Below are 25557 nucleotides of genomic sequence, written 5' to 3' on the forward strand. Positions count from 1 at the left end.
ACCTTTTCATATTTCCTTCGGACTACCCACCAAATGACTTCATACACCTCAGGAAGGAACTCTTGAACTTCCAGTGCAAAGGTTACAAACACCATTAATACTTCATTTAAGATAATTTTTCTAGCTTATTTCGACTGCCAACGCACGACTGCATTCAGCTGAAAAACATTTTGGGGGAGAGGAGAATACTAGTAACAACTTCTCTTTACCCTTTCACAAATATGATAGATTTTCTGGAATGTTTTTGGCTACCACAAGCCGATTACAATTTATCGAAGGGCAGAAATGTGGGGCTTGAAAGTTCATTCACCTTGGGGCCGTTTATTTCATTACATTCTTGTTATTTCCTCGCGTTTTCAGTGACTCAGAGATTTTCCATTACGGAGCTGTTAGATACAGCTTTATTAAAGCCTGCAGAATGCGACAGTCCTTTTCCAAGGCGATAAAAAATAACCTGGTGGCAGAAAAAAAAAAAAAAAAAAAAAAAAAAAAGTGAGCCAACGAAGTGAGGGGTTACTCAAGAAAACTTCACTTGCCTCACTAGCTGCCTGTGCCAATTTATGCCCCAGCACGCAAGCCTGTGCACCCTTCAGAAATTCCAACAAGGTGAAGCGGAGTAAATCAGGAAAAACAATCCCATGTCATTGCCACATGCCGCCACAGCGCTGTCTCTCACCTCGCGTAACTGGAGGGAGCAGAGGAAAGGCAACGTGAAATTCTGAAGGCCAAGAATGGAAGGACGCGAAGGATCAAGTGCATAGGTTCTCTGAGTAAATAAAGCATGTGTTAGTGTAATATTCTTGAGGTGGAAAATGTGGTGACAGTTTCTTTTCCTTGTGTGTGTGCGTGTGTGTGTGTGTAAAGGGGAGGAGTGGAGCAGCGAAAAATCATGGAGGTTTGGAATGCAAGGACGCAACGGATCAAATGCATGCGTTTTGCTTAAGTCCACAGTAATATAAAGAAAAAAAAAATGCTAAAGTGGTATTTGACCAAACACAAATACATGTAAAGAAAAAAATCATCAAATTACACATTTAATGTTAAAAAATACTCTACCACATCCATGTTGTTAGGCTAAAAAGAACATAAGTAGTGGACCACGCATGTACATTAACTCAAAGAAAGTATTACGTCCATCATACATCTACACGATTTTCTTTTTAAAAACTGCGCCCATATGATCAAATTCGCTGTTTCAACTTCGACAACGCAAGCAATTTGTCTCACTTATATGTAATTTGCTTCAAAGCCATATTATCCATTTCTCTGACTCTGAGAACATACATTTATGTACACATTTATATTACCACAAAGTACTCATACATTTGATCACCCATCCATATCATACTCTAACAAGAACGTGTGCAACTGATTACAGATCCATACTGACTCATTACACTTGTATTTACTTAATACATCGGTTTATACGCACAACTGCTCTACTCATACAGCATTCGAACACACACACACACACACACACACACACACACACACACACACACACACACTCTTAACCACACACATTTGCTTCATTACCCTAATCCCACACCAATTAACAGCTCAATGGGAGGTAACAACCCCCAGAGCCCACACACCCAAATCACCCGGTTACATCCAAATAGACTACCATCAATATCTCACTGATGAACTTTAACCACTGGCGTAACTCACTCAACTTACGATTACTAATTTGAGATCATCGTAGCGCGTTATCGTAAAGTTCAACTAATTCCCGTACATCAGGCATAACTAAATTCTGTAGACGCTGATTTTCGTATAAAACATCTTAAATCCGGGGTAATCCCCAAAACGCGATTTACTGGCAAAACACGATAACAACTGTAACCTGGGTGTGTGTTATTAGTGGTTACATAAATCAAACTCGAATTTTAGCCTCGAGGTTAGCCATTTTATAAACACAGGACGCTGAAAGGTGGCCATTAGGTGATATATTAATAAGACATGGGAGTTAGTGGGGGAAGTGGCGCTGATTCGCCTGTGATATAGTACTGGGAAATCTTATTATTATAAGCGACTTCCACAGAAAATGTTGGTTTATAATAGAATATAGCAAAATTCTTATTTCGATTTATCACGCTTGCTTTCCACGTCAGCATCAAGCATGTGTTTGGTTGCAATTTCGTTTGGACGACGAAGGACAGTGGGACTATATATATATATATATATATATGTGTGTGTGTGTGTGTGTGTGTGTGTGTGTGTGTGTGTGTGTATTCGGTTTATACAAATAATCATCTGTAAATATATTATTCTTAGAGTGGGCTGAAACAAACAAGTGATGATGATGTGACGAAAGGCTGCAAATGTCAATCGATAAATTTAAATTCTATCATCGCTGGGAGTTGTCGCTACCTCTCCAGTTCTTATACTGAGGCTCCCACGTTATTTTATTAGGCCCAAATAACTGTCCTAATCTCTCGTGTTTCCACTGCCTAAGCACATTCAACTGGTTATCACAATATGAGGATACGTTGCATCTTCCTGTTCTCCCGTTATCTCAGCTATTCACTTTTCAAATCCAATTATTAACTCAACCAAATTCAACATTTGGCACATGTCATTTGCAAAAAAATTAGTTATAGGCTTTATATATACATATAAATATATATAACAAAAAACGTATTAAAACTATAAATTGTCAATAACTACCGAGATTGTTGGACTCAACAGCTAATATGGTTATATTGCGGTGGAAATACCTAACTTGCCGGAGAAAAATATGCTACAATGCAAATATCCCCTCCTACATAATAATTCCCTAACCTGATCAACAGCATGGAGAAGAAATTATCGATGTGGAAAAAAAAAAAAAAAAAAAAAAAAAAAAAAAAAACCAGCCTTCGATTATTCTGCATGATAACGAACCAAGTTTGTTAGATCTTGTATTGACAAAACGCTATCTGTCCAGTGTAGGTTTTACGTAAAAATTAATCAAGAACAAGACAAACCCACAACTTACATTCCACTTTTCAAATTCTTTGCCTTTTCTCCGTCTTCACCCATTCCCCCTCCCCCCATTCTCATCCAAGGTTTTTTCAATTTTCCTTAATATGACTAACTTTATTATCAGGCATGTGTGTTCTCATCTACCAAATGTCTAACGATTAGCGTGGGCGGGTCTTTAAGCGCAATTATTGAAAACTGTAAGCACATGGTTCGGTCGCTCTGAATTACTATCAAGCTTCATCTACTTAACCGGCCCCACTTGCAGTCATCATCTTTGAAGCTAGAGCAGTGCATGTGAATTTTTGCAAAAATATGGGAAAGAGGAGTATCAATTATCCCACGATTTGCTGATAAAATATGCACAAAACTGCATCTAATTTTCACAGAAGTTAGCACCACTTACATACACTTTCCCTGAAAACTGCAGTAAGAGAGATTAATGGTCGAGCATGGGCAAGACGGACACGTAATTTTTTCTATACTGATGGACAAGGTGTGAAGATGAAACACGGCTATATAACTGGAGCTTACCAATTAGTACCTACATAACTGGATCTTACCACTTTGTACCTATACATGATACAAGAACAAACAAGTACTTCAGAGTTCCTAAGGGTAGCCATCTTCAAATATCCTAATGGTACCTCCTGTTATATTCATGGTTCCAACAGTACGTAGACGACCAATTCCCCCCCCCCCCATCGTACGCAATACTTGGTTTCAGAGGATTTGCAACTACTGCATTGTCATTATGAGCAAAATATCATCTCTCTCCCTTGGTGATTGTAACTGTGTGTGTGTGTGTGTGTGGAGAGAGAGAGAGAGAGAGAGAGAGAGAGAGAGAGAGAGAGAGAGAGAGAGAGAGAGAGAGAGAGTGTCCTCTGGGATATTGTATTGGCCACTTTTGTACTCCCATGAGGGCAAAGTAAGTGTTACCATACCCTCAGCAGGGGAGGCTCCTTTGTGAGCGCAAGTGAAAGATCTTGTTACTAATAAAACAGCTACAGCATGGTTAAAGGAAAGACTTACTGGCTGATGATTAAGTTCTGGAATAGAATAAAGTAATACACTGCAAGGGATCGATAACAGATAAAGGAAAGACTTACTGGCTGATCATAAAGTTCCGGAATAGAATACAGTAATGTACTGCAAGGGATCGATAAGATACAAAGTATAGACTCTTGACTGCAAAACACTGAGTGAAAGAAACAGGTCAGGAATATGTGGACTCTAGAATTTTCTGTTATGTACAAAGGGACTCACAGGAATAACCAAGTCATTGAAAACTGTGAAAATATAGTATGAATACCATCCTTACACGGTTTTGCTTTTCTTTAACCATAGCCAATGATTTCTACTGTTAAATCCTAATGATAATCCTGGGCTGTAAGAATGTACGAAAGAGTAACAGTAAGGAAAGTAATGACTCATAAATACTGAAGTTAAGGGAATGGCAGATAATACTGTGATAATTTATGTGAGAGACTAAGAAGTACAAGTAAGAGATCAGACTTTCAACAATCAACCCTTTACTGGTGTACTGTCTCGAAATTATATACACAAATATTTTTAAAAATAAAGTTCTATCATGCATTAATTAAAGAATGGTACTGACCATCTACAGTATATATTACTGTACGATTTACAGCACAGTTAAGCCTGGTATACTGTATAATACACAGCACATATAATTCTGCCACGATATATAAATCTTATTACATTTCATCGTGCATTTCCCATGGTAATTATACACATAAATTTCTATCTTTACGGGAATTGGTGAGAGAGTTCAAACACCTGCCAACAGTGATAGAAAAGAGAGGAAGATGTGCAAAAGAAGTTGAAAGTAGAGTGACACAAGGAAGGAAAGTAGCTGGTGCTATGAAGGCCTTGATAAGAAACACAGGCTTGAATGTTGCTGCTGCACGAGGCTTACATGAAAGAGTGTTAGTGCCAACTTTAACATATGGCTGTGAGACTATGGTGTGGCATGAAAATGAAAAGTCGAGTGAGAGCAGTGGAGATGGGACTGCTGAGGAATATATGTGGAGTACAGAGAATGGATAGGATATGAAATAATGTGATTCGTGAAAGATGCAGAGTGAGGAAGTCTGTAGACACCAGAATCGAAGGGAGTGTACTGAGATGGAAGGGTCATGTGGAGAGAATGGATAACAACAGAGTGGTGAAAAAAGTATATCTGAGCGTATTTGAAGGAGGGAGGAGGCGTGGAGAGATATGGTGGATGAGTGTGTGAGGAAGGGAGGTATGGAAATCGGTGAGGTTAGGGAACTGACGAGAGATTGAGCTGGCTGGATGAATGTTGTGAGAAGAAATGCATGATCAGAGATTTGGCACCCCTTTTAAATGTGACAGCATTCGCACTGACTCTATCAGATACGTTTATGTGAAGGTACAAAACGTGGTGAAAGTTTTTTGGCGTTTCAGATAGAGCTAGGATTCTGGGACTTGAATGATGGGTGAATGGAATTGTAACCCAATGGACTGGGCAAACTTTGGCTGTCTGGATGTTGCTACTCCTCACCCTGCCCTAGGGTGGGAGCGGAGGTCCAGATGATTTATATCTTTACGACATGGTGGAATTACAGTACAATACCAGCTAAACCTACACTGAACTGTATGATGCTGCATTTACAGGCAAGACTCAAAACTGGTTCTAAACTGAAAGCTAGCAAGACGCACAGTCTGCCAAGGCATCTGAATCCTGGAGTGTCACTCCTGATTATCAGACAGATATGGAACTCAAACATACCAACAAGTCATCCTCGTTAACCAATCACACTCCTTATAAGGGGACCCCGAATCCTTAGACTTACTGTAGATACACATGAAAGCATCTCAGATTCTTAGGCTCATCCTGGTTACCCGTGTGACCTACTCCCATCACAATCAACACTAATTTAATATCTTGTAAATATTAGGAACCATCTTTGAACACCAGAGAGACTCACCAAAAATAAACATTTCATCTGGACAACATTATATAATTCAAGTTCAAACCACACCCATGCAAAATCAGTAAAATATGGAACACTTCATAATTTACAAACACCTTAAGAATAGCCACAGGATGTACAGTTATGAGCAAAGGTTTGGTAACATTTTTCTGCAAGTGATGGCAATGGAAGATGCTATGCGAACATATTTATGTGGCAGCCATATGACACACAAAACAACAAAGGTATGTGAGGGATGAATACTGTCTATCTCTTGGGAATGAATGAGAAATAAAGGTGGAACACAATGATGGCAGGGTAATGTCAGAGAACTTTTGATCATGGCTGTACAAGGACTACACATACAGATTACCTTCACCAAGAAATAACTGTACAAGGACTACACATACAGATAACCTTCACCATGAAATAAAAGTACTCAAAATCACAGACCATGCGGCCTTTAGAGGAATATAGTTCATCACATCAGCCCAAGATGCATCACATCCTTGCAACAACCACAAAGAAAATGAAAATGGCCAAATGCTCTTCACCGTTCAGAATGCTTCAGAAAAATTCCTGCTCTTTCAACAAACACCAACCTACACAAACAGATACTATATATAAACTCAACAATACCATCCAAAACCTTCAAATAATATTCTCCACAAGCTAACACCCAATATACATACCATAGAAACTGCCCTTCACACAGTGACACTACACCTAACCAGACTAATGTGGCCATCACCCTTCTCTAATTAGTATCAACTCAAAATACAATTTACAATTGACATGACCCTTATGGCAATGGAGCCATATCAAAACAAACTTAGTTTCCTCATGTACACACAACAAAAAAACTATCGTTACACCTTCTGCGCGATATAAAATGACACACGAATGAAGGTTTTTGATAACAGCCTCCTCCATTGGTATCCCTGCGTGTGTTTGTTGCATATTTATTATAAGCTATATCCATTGCTTCTCCCATGCATATTTCTACCTCGTCCTATTTGGCAACGCACCCACTATCAGGCTTACCAACCCTAACGAGACAGCCAGGTTGTTCAGTATGAAACACGTCGGACCCCCCTGTAACGATAGTTTTTTTGCTGTGTGTACCTCTCTCTCACAACACAAACAAACCTTCAACAAACACTTAACAAAACATCTCTGGGAAAAATCAGCTGGAGTAAGCAGGTACCTGCAGTTCATCAAATTTACATCCAGATAAGCCTGAAGCCAGTTAAACAAAAACAAAAACAGATCCGATACTACATAACATACTGGACTTTTATGAAATGGATGTACACAAGTCAACATAGGACATGTGGTTGATACTGAAAATTAAGCAGAAAACACAGGATGAATGGGGCTCATGCTTAAGTGTTGACAGTGTAACACATAACACATAAAAACACAGAGCTACCTTTGCTTGAGGGTAAACACTGATAAGAATCAAATTATGTGATAATACCTGTATAAGAAACATTATGTTTATGGGCAATGAGCAAAAGACAGTGCAACTCTAACATAATTAATAATATCATTATTAACCAAATCCAATTTTTCACATTCATATGGGGTGGAAAGATTAAAAAAAAAATGAAACTTAACCAGCCATTCATTGATCCCACGCTTCCTCATTGCCCATTTCACCACCTCCCGTGGAACTGTCAAAGGCCTTCTCCAAACCAACAAAGTACAGCTCCCTTTTCTTTCCTATACATTTTTCCTGAAGCTGTTGGACAATCACTGTGGCACCGGCTGTCCCTTTGCATGGTATAAAACATTGTCTCATCAGTAATCACTCTTTCCATTATCATACCTTCTAGGACTCTCTCCATTACCTTCCTTATCTGACCAAAAGTTTAAGCATTTATAATCTCCTCTTTCCAGGGCATCACCATTCCCCCTATCACAATCACACTCTTCAGCAAGTCATCTAGGACAACACACTTACACAGAATCAAATTTATCACATACTGTAATTAACTAAACTCACTCCTACATCTCTGAGGCCTACATTACTTCAATCAACCCAAATGCGCCTGCCTTCTACCCCCAACCTAATATTGCCTATTGCACTGCTCAGAGTAAGAGCATCAATCAAAGGCCAAGGGCCAAACACTGGATCCACTGACTCTAAACTTTCTCTGTTCCTGTCAAACTCCTTATTCAGCAATCAGTTACAACGCTCACTCCAGGCATCTTTAATATCTTCACTGTCCACCACTATCCTTCCTTCATCATTCTTCACACACTGCTCACCTATGATATCCCTGTTTACCTCTTCATCTAATTCGCCATCTTAAATACCACATTCATCCTTTCAGCACTAATTAAGTTATCCAGTAAAAGTCACTAAGACTCAAATTTTGCCCTGTATACCTACTTTCTGTCCTCACACTTGACAGCCAAGTATTTCTGTTGCCAGCCCTTTCCCAAGCCCAGAGAAGCCTTCTTTTCTACTTAACTGCGGGTTCTACACCTTCATCCAACCACCATGTTACCTTATGTCCTGACAAGGCCCTTGTTCATTCACACAATGAATCAATAACTCACAGGAGATTGTTCTTGAGAACTCTGTCTACAGCTACCTGTTCACCTACAACTCAACTCATCTTGCTATAGAAGGTATCCCACACTGCTCAATTTGTCAACATCTGTATTTTCCTCATGGCTGCACAAATCCTCTTCTTCACCACCTGCTCCTTCCACACCATGTAACAAATCAGCAATCTGTGTTGCTGACCACACTCTTCATTCCCTATAATAACCTTCAATGCTCTCATAAAACCAGTGGGAGGGATCCTCCCAATAAATTTCCTCATGAATACTGGACAACATGAAAGATAAAAGTTTAGTATTTTTATCAGGTACTGTAATAGCTATACGGTATATGTGAAGCTACAGAATACAATGTTGTTGTTTTTTCTTCTTTTTTCCTATCTGATGGAACCAGATAATAAATGCTATTACATCTATCTATCTCTATCTATATGGTATACATTATATATATATGTGTGTGTGTGTGTGTGTGTGTGTGTGTGTGTGTGTGTGTGTGTGCAAGTTGATTTTAATACAAGTGTAGAACCTACCAATCACACCACCTGTGCTCACAACCCCACATTATCATGATGCCATTAAAATAGCTTTCCTTCTCAGTCACCTTGTTTACATTATGTTCTTTTAATATCCTATTCAGTAGTTACCAGCACACCCCACCTAAAAAGATGTGATGAGGTCATTCGTCAGTGCTATATAAAAATGCTGAAGTGAATATGATGACGATGATGAATTTAAAAAATACAGTAACATCATTAAATAAGCTGTTATGAAAATGAGATAAGTGCTAAAACAAGTCTTTACTGAAGTAGTGCATCGTACAGTACTATGGAATATCAGTGGTGCTGTTTCCGAACACAGAGATGTATTGTAACAGTGCTGTTCTAAGCAAAAGGACACTACTGAAGTAAGGCATTGTACTAAAGGAAGGGTACTACATAAAGGAAAATGTGATTATTAATTCTTCACTGACCAGGTATGGCACTAAAACACTGTGACTTTGCAAGACTGGAATAATTCCATATAGAGGACATAATGGCACAGCTTTGTAATGGATCAAAAACAGAAAGATTTTAACAAATGAATGAGAAATAAGGGGTATATGGAAGAGCTAATTTATATCTAACAGATGAATGGGAAGGATGAAAGCAAGCAGTGGTTAACAACTGGGAACAGCTGATATGGTGCCTGAAAATGTACAGTATTACATATTATAAAGTGCTAGGAGTATGTGATGTGAATGGAGAGTGAGAGATTGACCAGTAGAGTGCATGCAAGTGAGGTGGATGGAGATGTGAGAGAAAGGACTCTGGGAATAATGTGGAAGGAAGGAACAGAGGTAATCTTAGTGAATGGAGAGTAAGAGATTGGCCTGGAGAGTGCATGTACGTGCAAGTGAGGTGGATGGAGATAAGGAAAAAAGGACTCTGAGAATAAGGTGGAAAGAAGGAACAGAGGTAATCTTAATGAAATTTCCATACTAATGTTGGCCATGGTACAACTGATGTTTTGTATGAACTGCAAGCTAAATCAGGCACCAAAACCCACTGATTGCTTCTTAACTGTTGCTAGAAGCTACTAAAAAAAAAAAAAAAAAAAAAAAAAAAAAAAGTCAAAGCTATGTAATAGCACTGTAGCAATGCCAATTTCAGACTGAAGTTCTACTATTCAGTTGTGTCTGAATGTTTCCTGCCAGTGACTGATGATTGTATGGCTAGTTAACAAATCTGCTGTCACACCTCATTCTCATGGTACTACAGCCACCACTCGCACAAAGCGGAAATATTGTACCCTGAAGCTCCAGCTTTAAGAGAATTATGCATTATAGGGCCAGATATTTATATGTTAAAGGGTTTCATGGTGCCCAAGCCTATCCAAAGCTCACCTTTTGGGGCAATTTTCATTTTTCTTTTTTCCAGGAAGTTTACCTGCCTAATAAAGACTTCATTACATACAAACACTGGAGGATTCCCCACCCTGAATGGAAGAGGTTGTGGGCTTGCTGGGGGAGGTGGAGTGGAGTTCTGTGGCCAAAAAAAAAGAGCAAAGATCACACAGAGCAAATGTGCAGCCAGAGCGAGGGGAGAGGGTAGGCTCAACTGGGGCAGGGATGCTCAGTGGACTGTGACGAAACCCCGCGCAGACGTGTAATGCAACCCGCGCTATGACTATCACTGGCTGCATTATGTCTGTTCCCACAGTGTTATGACCTTAGTTTGCCATGTTATGACTATTTGATCCAAAATTTGGAGACTGGCCGCGTTATGTCTATCGTCGCCACGTAGTATGGTGTAAAAAAAAAAAAAAGGAGGGGGGGGGGCAGCTTTCTACACCCACGTTATGTCTATCATTTTGGCTTGAGACTAAATTTTGACATCAAATTTTGCCTTCCGTGTTATGTGAGTTTCGCGCTATAGGATTGCGTGTTATGCGAGCGGTGACTGTACTCCCCATGGTTGATGGTAACCATCTATCTAGGTATGAAGTGAAAACTAGCTTCCCAGTTATAACAGAATTATATCTGGACACTTGTTGCATCTAATTTATAGTGAGGTATAGCTATATTTGTTCCTATTTAAGGTAGTGGTACACAAGTATTATGTAGTAATAAAAACAAATGCATTGAAATAAACACTAATGTCAGTCATTCCTGCCATGATCCTTCTCCATACATTTTGACCTCTAGGCAATGAAAAGAATTCCTAGATTAATAAGTATCTTTACTGTGAAGATCATGCAAACTTGGGATGCAATATGTGAGGAATTATGATACATACAGTCCTGATGAAGCTATGAAAGGTTAATAAAAAACTTTGGAAATAATAGTGATGCTAGTGATGAATGGCAAGGGATGGATTATAGTGAATCTAATGTATGCAAACAATGCTCAGCTGCTTGCTTATAATGACTGAGATCTTTAACAACTGGTTCTAAGTTCTGTGAAAAAGTAAATCTGATCAATGCAGACAATGCTCTGCTACTTGCTAATAATGAATGAGATCTTTAACTGGTTCTAAATTCTGTGAATGTTTCTTCACGGCAATGTCACACAGTTATTCTATAAAGCTACAAATAATGTCATATATGCTAAAACATGTGACTCATGATGAGATGTAATGAACAATGGAAAAGGACTGGAACTAGAAGAAAATTATTCAACAGGTATCTTGGAACAGAGATAAGATAGAGAAGATAATGAGAAAAGCATTGAGAAAGAAAATGATTCATGGATGAAGAGTGATTGGTCTTATGAAAGGCCTTAATACATATTGTTTATAGATGTTCCAAGATGCTTCCATTCATTGGACTTGGCTACCTAACAGCAGCTCCCCAAACTGCTTGATCTCTGGCAGCCTCTCTATTCAGTCTCTTATCTCTGAGGTCACTCTCTATGATCTCCTCTCAAGTCTTATTCAGTCTAACTCTCGCAACCCTACCCCCGATGTTCATACTTCTCACCTTCCACACCCTCCATCCTCTCAACATGCACAAACCATCACAATCTACCCCTCCTCATCACAACACAAACACATTATACAGTACAGTAGTCCCATCCTTCCTCTCAACTCTTCAACTGCAATGCTGGTGCTAAATAATTTAATATCATGCTTTTGCATATGGTAGTATATCCACATAACCTTAGTGGTACAGTTGTAGAAACATCAAAATGGAGAAACGTTCACTAATATGCACCGGTCTGCATTTACCATAAGAGTTAGTCGGCTTTTTGTGCGTAAAAACAGTCAGGGACGTTTGGTGGTCCCCAAATGATCTGGACTACAGTAGCATAACAGTCAATTTTCAAACACAAAACATCGCAAGATTCACAACAGATCCCACATCTCAAGATAAAAGCACTGAACCTTATGTCACAAGGAATGAGCAACAAATTTCAAATCTCACAGTCATTTCAGTTAAAATTCATATACTGACAATGAAATCTGATACAGCAGTGCTCATATCATACTCTCTTCCTCTACTCTGACCCATGTCTGCAACAGTTAATAGCAAAGTATTTATAAAGTAACAAGATTTTTTTTCACAAGTCACGTTTCATCTGCCTATCCACACAGTCATAAGAGGAATGCAAAATGTATATATATACAAGCTGGCAGGTCTGCTGTATCCTAGCTTCATGCTATGCCCTAGGCTCTTCGGGGTTCAAATGGGGTAATACGGAATTTTCCATTTTATACATACACATAACAAGATAATAGTTTGAAGGGACCAATGCTAAATTAATGGGATGTAGGAATACATGGAAGCCAGGAAAAAAAAGGAGGGGGAGGGGGAGGAATTAACTATGGCATAAAGGAAAAAGGATACTCACCATTTGTTCTTTTTCCGAATGTAATCCTTCTCCGACAAGTTGACTAAGTAGATCATGGGTTTACTGGTGATTAGCAGATGCCTGTTCAGCACTTCAATCTGACAAAGCAATTTAAAACATCACCGTTTCAATACATGGATTAAGAAAAACTTACTAATACAGCACACTTTCTTACAATCAAAGTGCATCAGCTTATCCTCAGGTACAATGCAATTACTGTATCAAAATAATTGATTCTGCATAATGTCATTGTCTGAACACCCCCTCCCCCCCTCAAAAAAAAAAGCATTACAACTGCCAAATGTTGAAGGAAAAAAAAAAAAGTCAATTATATAACACATGTGAACTATTGCTGATTCCTCCTAATGCTCTACTCATTACCAAAATCCAGACCAAATTACTGGACCAGACTGGTTATTTTTCCCAAGACTCACCTCTTTCGCATCCCAGTCGGCAAAGCGCACCTGTTTCTTTTCATCGTTAAGAAGGCTCCTGATCTTGCAGATGGTGTCATATTCGGGCTTAAGCTTCTTGTCTCCTCCTCGTTCTACTAGCTTGAACATCTTGTCATATACTGTCTCTATGTACTCAATATCCTGGAAAGAATGGAAAGAAAAATAAATGACTGTGCAGTATCTGAGTGTTTGTCTGTCAGAGAAAAGGCACAGGAATCTTTCATTTTATTACTGGGATGAGCTGCTGCCTACTCAATTGTGATGCAAATAGTCATACAATGAACACTTCACAATATACTTGTTCATTCATTGGGGGAACAAAGAAGTCTACTTAACGAGAGCTTCTTTCACCTATACAAATACAATTAAAATTGATTTCAGAAGTCATCATAATAAAGCAATACTAATTATGCTGAAAGTTTTCATGATATTTCACCTTTGCTGCCCAATCAGGAGTCGATGGGCCTTGGGTTAGGCTCCTCAATCCACACAACAAAATCAAGAATAACTAGTCACTTGCCTCTGACGGGAATTATGTGAACATGAAAATTTAACCTCCCCTAGATTTACATCCTTTGCGGACCACATTTTTACTTCGAATAACAAGATATCTTTGGTAGCAAGGGAGCCATATTCTACTTGTCAGCTTTTCAGAGTTATTTCACCATCACCATTCAGATATTATTCAGTCCTGATTCCCACCTATATGACTGAAGTGGAACCCAGAAATAAAGAAAGTTGTTGTTGCTGCTGTGGCCCCAGGCTCATCTGAATGTGAATCTAGTGAACTGCAGGCTGAAGCTGCCTTCCTCCTGCAGTCCAACATGCTTCTATTGGAGGACAGGTAGTGAGTCGAAAGAGAAAAAATAAAAGCAGGACAACTATCAAGCAGCACGGTCAATGAAATGGCCCACGTAACTACTCAAACCTTTGAAATCTTGGCTGCAAATGACAAACACATTCTTCTGTACTTTATAGATACAGTACTCTGCATTGACATCAGTGGGATAGCATCATTCTGTTGACTTCCAACTTAAATGGGAGTGACAAACCATTGTCACGTACTCCTCTGTACATACTTCATCCAACAAGAGTGATCCTAGCCAACTCTGCAACTTCATCAAGTTAATTCTAATACATCAATTTCTCACATGCTCATTTATCATATCCACTGAACTTCTTCTGGCCTATAACTCCTTCTACCACCTTCAAACACACTCACTCATACCTTTTGACCTACCTTAATAATATTCAATCTCTCTATACAGAATAACCATAGCATCTAAGCAACTCTCCTCCTCACAATTTTCGAGAGACTTCTTTGCTCCACATCTTTCACAAATCTGTTTCTTGTCAAATCCACTCCTTGCCACTCTTCACAGATCCATTGCCAATTCAATTTCCACAGCTCTCATTCTTGGCTTTTCACTCCCATGGCATACCAGCCACACAATCTTATGTAAAAGTGGGCATTAATAAATCTTCATGCACTTCTTTTGCAGCCTACACATTCACTCCTCTGCTGGCAATCTTTATTCCTTGGGCCAGCTGCTTATTCTTTGTACATTTATCACTTCTGTATTACTGTACTGGGAAGCTTAACCCCCAATTGATGGGCACTGGAATGTTTTGACATACCTCAGCACAAGCATAATCGGCGGGTGCAATATGGTGGGGGGGTTTGTAGGGGGTGGTGGCAGGGGTTTGCATAGGGGGGTGGGCTGGGTGGTGGGTGTGGGGGAAGCATAAGGGTGGGGGTGGGGGGTGATGGGTGGGGGTGGGAAGTGGGGGAAGGGTAGAGGTGGGGGGGTGATGGGGGGGTAGAAAGTGGGGGGTGGGGAGGGGGGTTGGGTGGTGGGTGGAGGGGTGGGAGGTTTGAGGGTGGGGGTGTGGTGGGTGGTGGGTGGGGGAGGGTAGGGGTAGGGGGTTAGGGGTAGGGGGTTAGGGGTGGTAGAGGTTGGTGTTGGGGCGTAGGGGTGGGGATAGGGGGTGGGGGTGGTGGGTGAGATTGTGGGGGTGTGGGGGGTGGTCAGGGGAAAGGGGAGGGTAGTCGGGGGCATGGTGGGTGGGTGCGGGTTTTGCATGGGAAGTGGTTGGTGGGGGAGTTCGGGGTGGGAAGGGTTGGGAGTTAGGGGTGGTAGGGGGTGGTGGGGAGGGTTTGGGGGCTGTGGGGATTTGGGGGGTGGGGGCAGTGGCGGGCAGCAGGGGGACAGAGTGGGGAGGTGGGGGTGGTGTGTGCGTGTGGTGGTAGGGGGGGTGGGGTCGGAGGGATGGGTGGGGAGGCGTGACCGCATATGCAGACACCCGTTTTTTTTAGCCTAGTACCCTCGAACAGCATATGCGGACTCCCGTCTTTTAGGGGTTAAAAATCTCTCATTAATTAGTCTCCATTTGCAAGAATATCATATTGTGAAGTCACTTCACACAACACTTTAGTCTTATCTACAGTTACTTAGGAACCATACCACTCATAGATATGTACATAACTGGGGCTGACAGCAAAGATCTTGTGGAATATAAGCAAGAAGCACAGTATCAGCTACATAACTTTATTAGTTTGAAATACTCTGCCCTTCACCGTTAGTCCCCAACCCTCTTGCAACAGCCTTAGTTATAATGTCTCTCATAAGCTCATGCATACAACCTAATATGTTATGATACATGTTAAAACTAGAGTGGGAGACACCTGAAGATATACCTATGATGGAGGGAAGCAAGAAAGAAGACCAAGGCACCAGTGAGGTAAAAAGGAGCCATCTGACAGTTCTTTTGGCCATCGTTATCCCAGTTAAATTTAGAGTATATGATCTTCTGCACTCCATACTCTACATTAGGAAGAAGGAACAATATGGCTAGAAGAAAAATTGTAGAATGGAAAGATAATAAAATGGAAGGACATACTATATACTATACATATGAAAGGATAATCATCAAGGCAGAGTACAGCCAACAGCAATCACACACACTAGAATACAAGCAATATACTAAGTTGTCTCTACATATGGGATATGTTCCACAAAATGAACATGCACTACCTGTACATGAATTTTTATATGGGAAAAAAAAAAAAAGTATTCAGTAGCTGCAACAGCTACAAGTGCTGATCTTGACAATGTTAAATCCAACAACAATGTTATAATGTAGTAACGTATCACAGCTACTGAGCTGTAATGCAAATGAATCCATTTCCTGTACTGTACCTTGAGGCGCAGTTCATCAAGGATGATCTCCAGGTCACGCACTGGGTTGACATCTCCTTCTACATGAGTCACATCATCATCTTCAAATGCACCTACAAAAACAGTTCAGGCATCAGGAATAATGGCCTTGAAAATGTCATACCATATTTTATTTACTGGTTACTGGAGAAAATGAAAGCTACTCACATATTCTGCATGCTTATGAATGGGGGGCCATGGGTCCCTCCCATCCGTACTAGCATAATGATATAGCAGCATCAATGTGCAGCAACTGTTTTGCAAGCAGCCTTGTACTGGTACCTCTTACAACACAGTATGCTGTACTTTATCTGGCAATGGAAGTGGCTGTACTGATGATAATAAAAACTTGATCATTTCATGCACTTCCTACCTTTTTATGATAAACTCCAACAACGACTTTCACCAGCAAATAAGTGAAAAATTTTTAAATACTGTTAGCTGGAGTCCATTGGCATCACTGATGGCACTGATTAGGATCTTAGACTTGTTGAATGTCCAACTAGTTTCTTGACCAGAATATATATACTACACGAATGTACCACAACAGTGAACTGACGATTTGTAAAGACAAAAAGCTATTATGTAAAATGAATAGTGAATCTGCTATTGGTTTCTAATATGGCCTATACCAGTATCAGATGACTCTGTTAATGGCATCTGATATGGCTTACACCAGTACTATATCAGTAAATGTAGCTGTGAGTAATGAACAAAAAACACTGAATTCCATACAATTAAGCAGGCATGACAGCTTAAGCACCAATGCTTAGGACAAACTTAAACAATAATGATAACTACCATCTACTAGACCATCCACCACTACATGTCATCAGTTGCAAAATATCAGTTTCCAGCCATATGATGGTGAATCATGTCAATCTGAATAATATCTACCAAAAAATCTAAAACACTGTCAATTCCTTTATCCGCATTCTGTAATCAGCTTAAAAAAAAAAAAAAAAAAAAAAAAAAAAAAAAAAAAAAATTGTTCATGAAAAAGCTTAGAACAAGTTGAGATTTGATAAGTACAATACAGATGTGTATAAAAGTGGAATGTATGTTTATTACTTATTTATCTATCCATCCATCAACCATTCAATCTTTTTTCTGCCCCATCAGGAGCATATGGGCCCAGGTTAACCTACTAAGTCATGATGTCTAAGGATAAGGCAGCCAGTCACTTGTCCTGACTGGCATTATGAAAGCAATAAACCCCAAATGTCACTAGATGTAAATGCTTAGGGGCTGCATACAGATGGACTCCTTAACTCACTCCACTACCAGACATTCATTTGGTTATGTATGATTACCACTCAGCATTGTACTGTAAATGGTTTTTGCTCTCTCAATGCCCAAGTCTCACTAACTTACAGGAGGAAAGTTAAGGTTAGAAATCAGGGGATTAAAAAAAAAAAAAAAAAAAAAAAAAAAAAAAAGCCATGATTTAATAAACATTCTAGCTACTTTCTTAAAACAGACTGTGCAGGTGTAGGCAAGTTTTCAATTTCTGATGGTAATTAATAAGACCCCTAATGTAATAAATCCCATAACAAGAGCAAAGTGTGTCCATATCCTCTAATGTGCTGCTGTCTGCACTATGTAAATGAGGTATGAAGGCTAACAACCTTCCGTAAATAACCATCAGAATACTAGGGCTTGAACACACCTTCATCCTCTCAGTACTGAGCTGGACTGTATTATAAATATGACCATATAAAGGATATAATATATGATATAAGAGTTGTACAGTACTGTAATGACACAAACAAGACAGGCTTAGTGTATGTCAACATACGTGTGAGGTGGAAAATGGCATCACAGGCCTTGATGTGGGACAGGAAAGCATTGCCAAGTCCCTGCCCCTCTGCTGCTCCCTTCACCAGTCCAGCAATATCAGTCACATTTAAAAAGGCTGGTACTTTGCTGTTAAGCAAAAAAATTACCATAATTACAGTATGCTTGTCATATATGACAGCATATAAAGCCATATAGAAAATAGCACAACAGTATAGCAACCAGAAGTGATGTTCTGATGCTGAAAGGAAAATAAACAGTTACTGGCATATCAGAACCTTAGTACCATAATTTGCCCTGCTTAAGTTTCTAACTTTATCAAATTATCTTTGATACAAAATCTTCCTAGTACAGTAACCACAGATGACTTTGGGAACAGTCTGTGATAAGCATCATTTTAAAAGCAGGAAGGTGCCACAGTAGACGAAATATTCTTTCCTGTTTTATGCCCAGCAAACTCTTAACTTTGGCATGTCAACTATAAATCTGTTTTTCAAACAACAATGGATTTCATTTTAATTACCATATTCACAACTGGTAAACATGACAATAAAGCAATCTTTATCTCATATACCAAACTGTACAATATACTCCCCTGCCTGCCTTTTTTGCTGTTATGTGTGTCTATAGGAGCTCTTTTCCAGAAAAGGACACTTGTCATAATTAATCCCTAAAAATGTTTGGCATATGGTGTATGTCTTCATATGTATTGGGGAAACAGGTCCAAAAGCAGTAGGTACAGTCTATCTATGAGAAGTATATAAACAACATTGTACAGGAAAATCTCCTTGACACAAGTGTATTTGCAGTGCAGATTGAAAGGTAAAGTAAAGTAAAAAGAAGCTTAATTTATGACCCTATAATAGTTATTTTCCTTTCATCCATTACATACACAACTGCAAACTCCAGTATAAAGTTTATCTTACCTGGCTGGCTTGTGAAACTCCACCAAGTAGTCGAATCTACTGTCTGGCACTGGGACCCTACGTGAGGGGAAAGTATCAGGTTAGTGCATTTGTTGAGCTTTAACTCCTTTGAATCAGATGACATTAATTTTATTTTTTGCTTATTCTTGCTATCTCCAAATGATTTTGTTAACTCTAGAAAAAACCATCAGTAGGGCTCATATCAGAAAGTCAATTGACCCTTTCACAACCTGATTCTCTCTGGAAGCTTAATGAAACTGAAGGTAAAAAAAAAAAAAAAAAAAAAAAAAAAAAAAAAAAAAGTCACTGGATCAAGGGAGTAAGTAATGGTAACTGACAATTCTATTTTGTCACCTTCAGAGTGTAAGGGCTTGAAGCTATGCTACTGTATTCCAATTCTATACCCCTGGTAGAGTTAACATGATAGAAAAATCTCTGGTCATGGGGCTTGAACAGCTGAGCATGGGCCACAGTGCATTTCAACCCTAGAGCTCTACCACCATGCCATCAGGCATAGTTGAATTCATACTGGTGGCAGAATGTTTTGGAAATGATTAATAATGCAGGTAATTGTTGGGATCGATGTGCATACATAAAACACTCCCAAAATCATAAATGCTAGGCATGCACTGAGGTTAATATTTCTTACTAACAGAACTGGACATTATGGTAGGGGATGTCACCATAAACATCCAGGTTCCATGTTCAAATAATCAAAGATACCAGCAACTTTCCATATTTATGCATTGTACTCTACAGTTACACAAGTCATAGGTAGTCATAGGTAGCAGATGGATACCAATGACCCTTGGAGGTACTACCATGAGAGTGAAATAAGGCTGAAAGCATGGCAGCTGGCCACACAATCATAACTCTTAGGCAGGGAACATACAGCTATAAGTACAGTTGCTCAGTGATCATTCTGTGTGACTATACATAGAGTCAAAGTCCAAGCTGAGACTCTCGCACTGTCACAAATCTTATTACATATCTCAATTGTTTTCTTCTAAAAGCTGCTGCCAACTGTTAGGAAGTAATTAGTTGGTTACAGCACTTGGTAATTGGTTTAGGTTCCAGTCCATATAAAACATCAGCTGTACCATGACCAACCCCAATATAGAGATTCATCATGACAATACATGGCACCATTTTTAGATCAGATCAAATTATATGTCTGTATGTTGTTGTTATGACCCCAAGCTTTTCTTGATGAGAATCTAGTGAACTGCAGGCTGAAGCTGCCCTTCAGCTGCAGTCCTATGTCCCCCTTTTGGGAGATAGCAAGGGAACTGAATTATGTTTGTATAACCTGGCAGCAATTACATTGGTGCCCTTACATGCAGGCATCCCTTTTCAGTACCATGTGTCTAGCTTCCTTATTGCAACATAAACAGAACCAGTATATCTAAAAAAAATTGTTTCCTCTTATAACTGTGACGCTGGCCTGAAGAGAGGCAAAAATGACTTACTCTGGAGTTGGAGTGTAATGCCAGTAACTTAAACTACAATAAATTTACCAGAGAATCTATAACAAAAATATATACAGTACAGTACTTGTGTATGATACTGATACATATGTAACTAACAACAAGTGAATCAAGTACTGCCATGCATTACAAAATCCCCTACTGGATGATAACCATACATATGTAATTGACCTTGGGAGTAGATGACTGGTTGTTCTGCGTGACACACCGTCATGGTATGGGGAACAATTGGGTGAAGTTATATCAAAATCTGTCCATGCATGTGGAAGTTACAGAGCAGACACGAAGTATGACAGCACCCAACCTTGTTTGAGTCCCAAGAGTGTAGATGGCTGGGTGTTGCATGCAACACACCATCATGGTATGGGGAACAATTGTGTGAAGTTATATCAAAATCTGCCCACGCATGTGGATGTTACAGAGTGGACATGAAATTGCAGACGTACTGACGGAACTGCGCAAACTTACAGTCCCCAACCAGTTTCATGGGTAGGGGACTAATAACGTCATCATTTGCAATATACTGGTAAGTAAACTTTACAGTGATGGTCATACTGCCTAACATTTACTCTTTTCAGACTGCCTGAAATGCTAGAGTAGGCACTGGGCAGAAAATGGATAATTGGGAAATCTTATTCCTTGGGGGGGGGGGGATCAAACTTTGATGTATGACTGAGACTGGTCTAATCTCTGTATGAGAGAAGCAAGAAAGAATAAAGTACACACTACTAATTTAAAATTATCAGCTATTGCAGGGACAATCAGTAGTAATGTAATTCAACATAAGTAATCAACTTCTGGTAACTGGTGGTCCTGTGTCTGAGATATCAAATTCCTGGGTGAAATCCATCATAGCTACAAACAGTAGCAGTATCTTCAATGAAATACCACAGAACAGTGCTGGTATGGTAAATATCGTACAAGATTATGGCAATACCTGAATGCCATACTGCTGCATTGTCAGTCACTAGATGAGTGGTTGACACCCACTGATAATGGCTCTTCTCTACTCCTACCTAGCTATAAGCAGCAAAATTCAGGTAAACTTCTTCTGTGGCTGCATGTTTACTACTTGGACTCAAAATGATAGTTTCAATTGGAGAATGTCTGATCATGGCACTTGCTGATAGTTATGAGTGAGGAGTGACCCTCTCAAGTACAATAAGCCTGCATACTGCAACATACAACACAACAAGGACAGTAAGAAATGGAAAGCACAGTAGGCTAATGGATACTTATTTTCATTGGGATCGATGGTGCAAAAGGGGAAGTTCTCAGCATGGGCAGAGGACTTGGTGAGCACGTTAAAGAAGGTTGATTTGCCGACATTGGGCAGACCAACAATGCCCACCTTAAGATTAGTGCCCACACGACCAATTAATGGCCTGGGTTCTGGGGCTGCTGGCTTCTTGGGAGGCATCTCTTAAGTTCTGCGAAATAACACAAGTACTGTCAATATACTAATAAGAGCATCAGTGCCTTATCATTACTAGGTACTGTACTCTCTATTACACTTCCAGTACAGTACTACTTTCCATAACAAGAATTCAAAACTGACACTCAACACAACATACAATCCAATAGCAATACTGTACGATGATGACCCTTTTGTACTACCAGATAGCCTACTCTTTTTACTCTAACTTGGCCTAAAACTGTCACCTCTCCATTTTGAATGCTGAGTCATGAGGATGTGATATGGAAAGGATGTACACCCATAGCACTGTTTTATTCTGCCACCTAGTTACATGAAATATGCAGCAAAAGGACAGAAATCTGGGCCAAGTTAAGGTGAAAGAAGTATATACTGTATAATGTACACAAGGGTCACATGTTTGTCGAAATGTTGATCTCTGTCGAAACAATAGTGTTCTTGTCTGAAATGCAACATCAATCTTAAAAGACTTCCTAGCCACAAGCTCAATGTTTGCTCTCGATCATCTGGGTGGCAGAGGAGTGACTGATGGCACACAGTTTCAGTTACTGTGTAAAAACAGGTGTCCTGGATGTCTTAACATTGTGAATAAATCTACTGTACTGAAAATCACATTTCTGATGTCTGGTGAATAAACTTAGAGTAGCTATTTAACAATTTTCAAAATATTTCCTATCCTACTGTATAATACTGGTATAAGGAAAATATAATAATAATTTTGGTGTCAAAAATGAATCATACTATGATAAAACAGTCTTTGTCATAAACCTTTCAACATGCGAAAGGGAACTCTCCTAAATGTTGTCCAACATCAATTACGGTAAATAACAGTACGGTTACTGCTACTTGCAACTCAAAGACCAAAATAGGAATGTTGGTTTTTATACTTTTTTTTAATGTGTCTGACTTTGGGGAAAGGCTTTAGGGTCTATCCCAAGGCCCAGAAGTCCTACACACCTCCACACGTCACCACTTCGGCACTGACACCCAGCTTCCATACTGTACTGAATACATGCTAGGGCTGTCTCATACAGGACTGGTATGTGCTGGGGGATTTTTACGACATGTCAGTGGGTCTTCTGGCAGATCAGTAAAGTCTGCTTTTCATGACACTCAAATTCTTAAACTATTCCCTGCCCCTGCCGGGATTCAATCCTGGGTCCATTAGGACTGTAGGCCACCTGTCTACTGATTCAGCCACATTACAATTTCCTATAACACCTCTGAGCAATGGTGAGGACTGCAGTGACCTATGGCTGTGTAATCCTGATGTGGATTAAGATCACAATGAGAGAAAAGAAATTGTCTTAATGGATTAAAAAATCTGTTTTTAGTCCCATTCATACCTGAAATATGGGTATGAAAATTTCCAGGCCAATATCTAACGTACTTTATTGATATCAATCACCTACAAAACAACGGGGGGGGGGGATTAAATTTTAATTGAAATCTACAGAGGTATGTTACAGTCTGAACCATGTCCTCTATTAAGATACCATATGTCTCGAAGACATGATAATCATTCTAAGAACTTTATTTTATATAGATATCCATCTGAAAATATTAAAGTACTGGTAATGTTAGTTACCATACATCAGACAAACTGCAGGAAAACCCCCATTAACAAATTATGAATATTTTACGACCGGTATTATCGTTTGTAACTGTAAATTAATTTATAATACCGATTCTGCAGAAATAACGTTCATTTTACAAAAGATTCTTTAATTCATCCATGGCACCCAATACCGCAAAAATAACATGTTAACTAACATCACGGTTAGGTTTGTTAACATCAGCAGTTACATGGGCTGATTTGGACCCGAAGCTCACTTGTCCCCAAATTGTTCCAGTTAGTTAAATTGTCAGGTTAGGTTGAATTATGCTAGGTTAGGTTAGCTTAGTAGGGACGAATGATTGGTGATGGAGTGACTTTGGAGCTGAATGAATCTGAAAGTCTCACACAGTGGATGGCCACTTGCCATGGTTTGACTGTAAAACTGAAGGTTGTATCGTTGATATCTTCAAAATTACGCACTTCCGCAACTATCTAAAGCTATCATAATGATCACTGTTATACTTGTTTCAGGAAAAAAAGAAGTAAATTTCATGCATGGGAGCTCTCCTGCAGTTTCACCCTATTAAACTAACTACAGCGCAGTAATCATAACTCTTAAGCAAATAAGGTTACCTCATCATAGCATGGCATAAGCTGTGATCCCAAGTGAACCTAAATTGGGTCAACAATGACTAAAGTTACCATAGGACTGACGAATAAGCAAGTAAACACTACAGTAGGCTGTTAAGTTAGAGTGAAAATATATTTTATCTATTATTCTAAAAAATGTATTTGAACAATTTTAAGAAACAAGTAAACAAACCAAGGAAGACCAAATTGAGATATGATGGAGGAAACCGGAAAACAAAGAGGGGGGGGGATTTCCAATTGGAATGGTAGGAAATATTCCAACCACATCAAAAATACCGAAATAAAAAAAAAGCATCTGCAACTGTGGCTGTGCAAAATTTCTTACCAAATGCACATAGCAGCTCTCAGAATTCGAAGATAAAACCAACTCTAGACATGGTTATCATCATGCTACTAATACAGGAGGGGTAAATAATACTGCAACAATCACTAAGTGATCTCAAAAGTGGCGAAATCATAGATACTAACAGCCTTCACAATTTCGTTTGCTCCGGTAGCGCTAAATGTGGTATCAATCCGGTGTTTAATTAGTTCTATAGTCTCTCGAAAATAAAAAAGTCACATTGCTAAAAAAAATCATACCCCATTCAAAGTTCATAATATTGCAAATAAAAGGGAACTGATGTATAACAACACTAATAATTGTACCTATATTTGAAAGTAAGGAGGCCTCGTCCCGAAACCAAAACAAACCCAGCGTGGAAAAGACAGATGTCTAATAGAAAAACTTATATATTAATGATAAATATAAATAAAAACGTTTTAGAAAAATACATAAGATAAGTTCATTGGTTCAAATTTTTTCTGTCTCCTAGTATCAGCTTTTAGATATTGTAAATATTAGTTCCCATTCTCTGTACTAAGTTGCTAGGGATCTCGTATATAGCCAAATTTTATTAACACAGTTTTTAGATTTCCAACAGCTTAATTACATATGCCACTATACGTCTTTATTTAAATAATATAAATAATTATTACTTTAAACATTTACGTTCCTCATATTCTATTTTTTAAATCGTTACACTCATCACCGTCAAAGCGCGAAAAATGACTTACGTTTGACTGTACGCATAAGTTCTTGCAAACTGGATCATTATGAGATATCTACGCATTGCACACGGTGTCTACAAAAAATATAATCGCTTAAATATGCCTTAGCCAATAACGATATACACTACTTCCCCTAAAATGAAAACCATCATCAT

The 25557-nt window shown here is 39.1% G+C and overlaps 1 protein-coding gene across 2 annotated transcripts in view; it reads right to left on the bottom strand.

Moving 5' to 3' along the window:
- Positions 1-25049, bottom strand: part of LOC145412494 (obg-like ATPase 1) — a 61232-nt gene extending 36183 nt beyond the window's left edge. The window contains exons 1-7 of one of the 2 annotated variants that reach the window (XM_080282383.1): positions 25001-25049; positions 21944-22138; positions 19222-19278; positions 18297-18424; positions 16481-16572; positions 13260-13421; positions 12826-12923 (exon numbers count right to left, since the gene is read on the bottom strand). In XM_080282383.1, the coding sequence (XP_080138509.1) occupies positions 12826-12923; positions 13260-13421; positions 16481-16572; positions 18297-18424; positions 19222-19278; positions 21944-22128 (722 nt within the window). In that variant the 5' untranslated portion in view covers positions 22129-22138; positions 25001-25049. Of the gene's footprint in view, positions 1-12825; positions 12924-13259; positions 13422-16480; positions 16573-18296; positions 18425-19221; positions 19283-21943; positions 22139-25000 lie in introns of both variants that reach the window. The other variant, XM_080282382.1, reaches the window with a different exon arrangement.
- Positions 25050-25557: the final 508 nt, after the last annotated feature.

Source organism: Coenobita brevimanus, chromosome 93 (genome assembly GCF_032717465.1).
Source record: "Coenobita brevimanus isolate Jiangsu-jjx chromosome 93, ASM3271746v2, whole genome shotgun sequence".
NCBI classification, from domain to species: domain Eukaryota; kingdom Metazoa; phylum Arthropoda; class Malacostraca; order Decapoda; family Coenobitidae; genus Coenobita; species Coenobita brevimanus.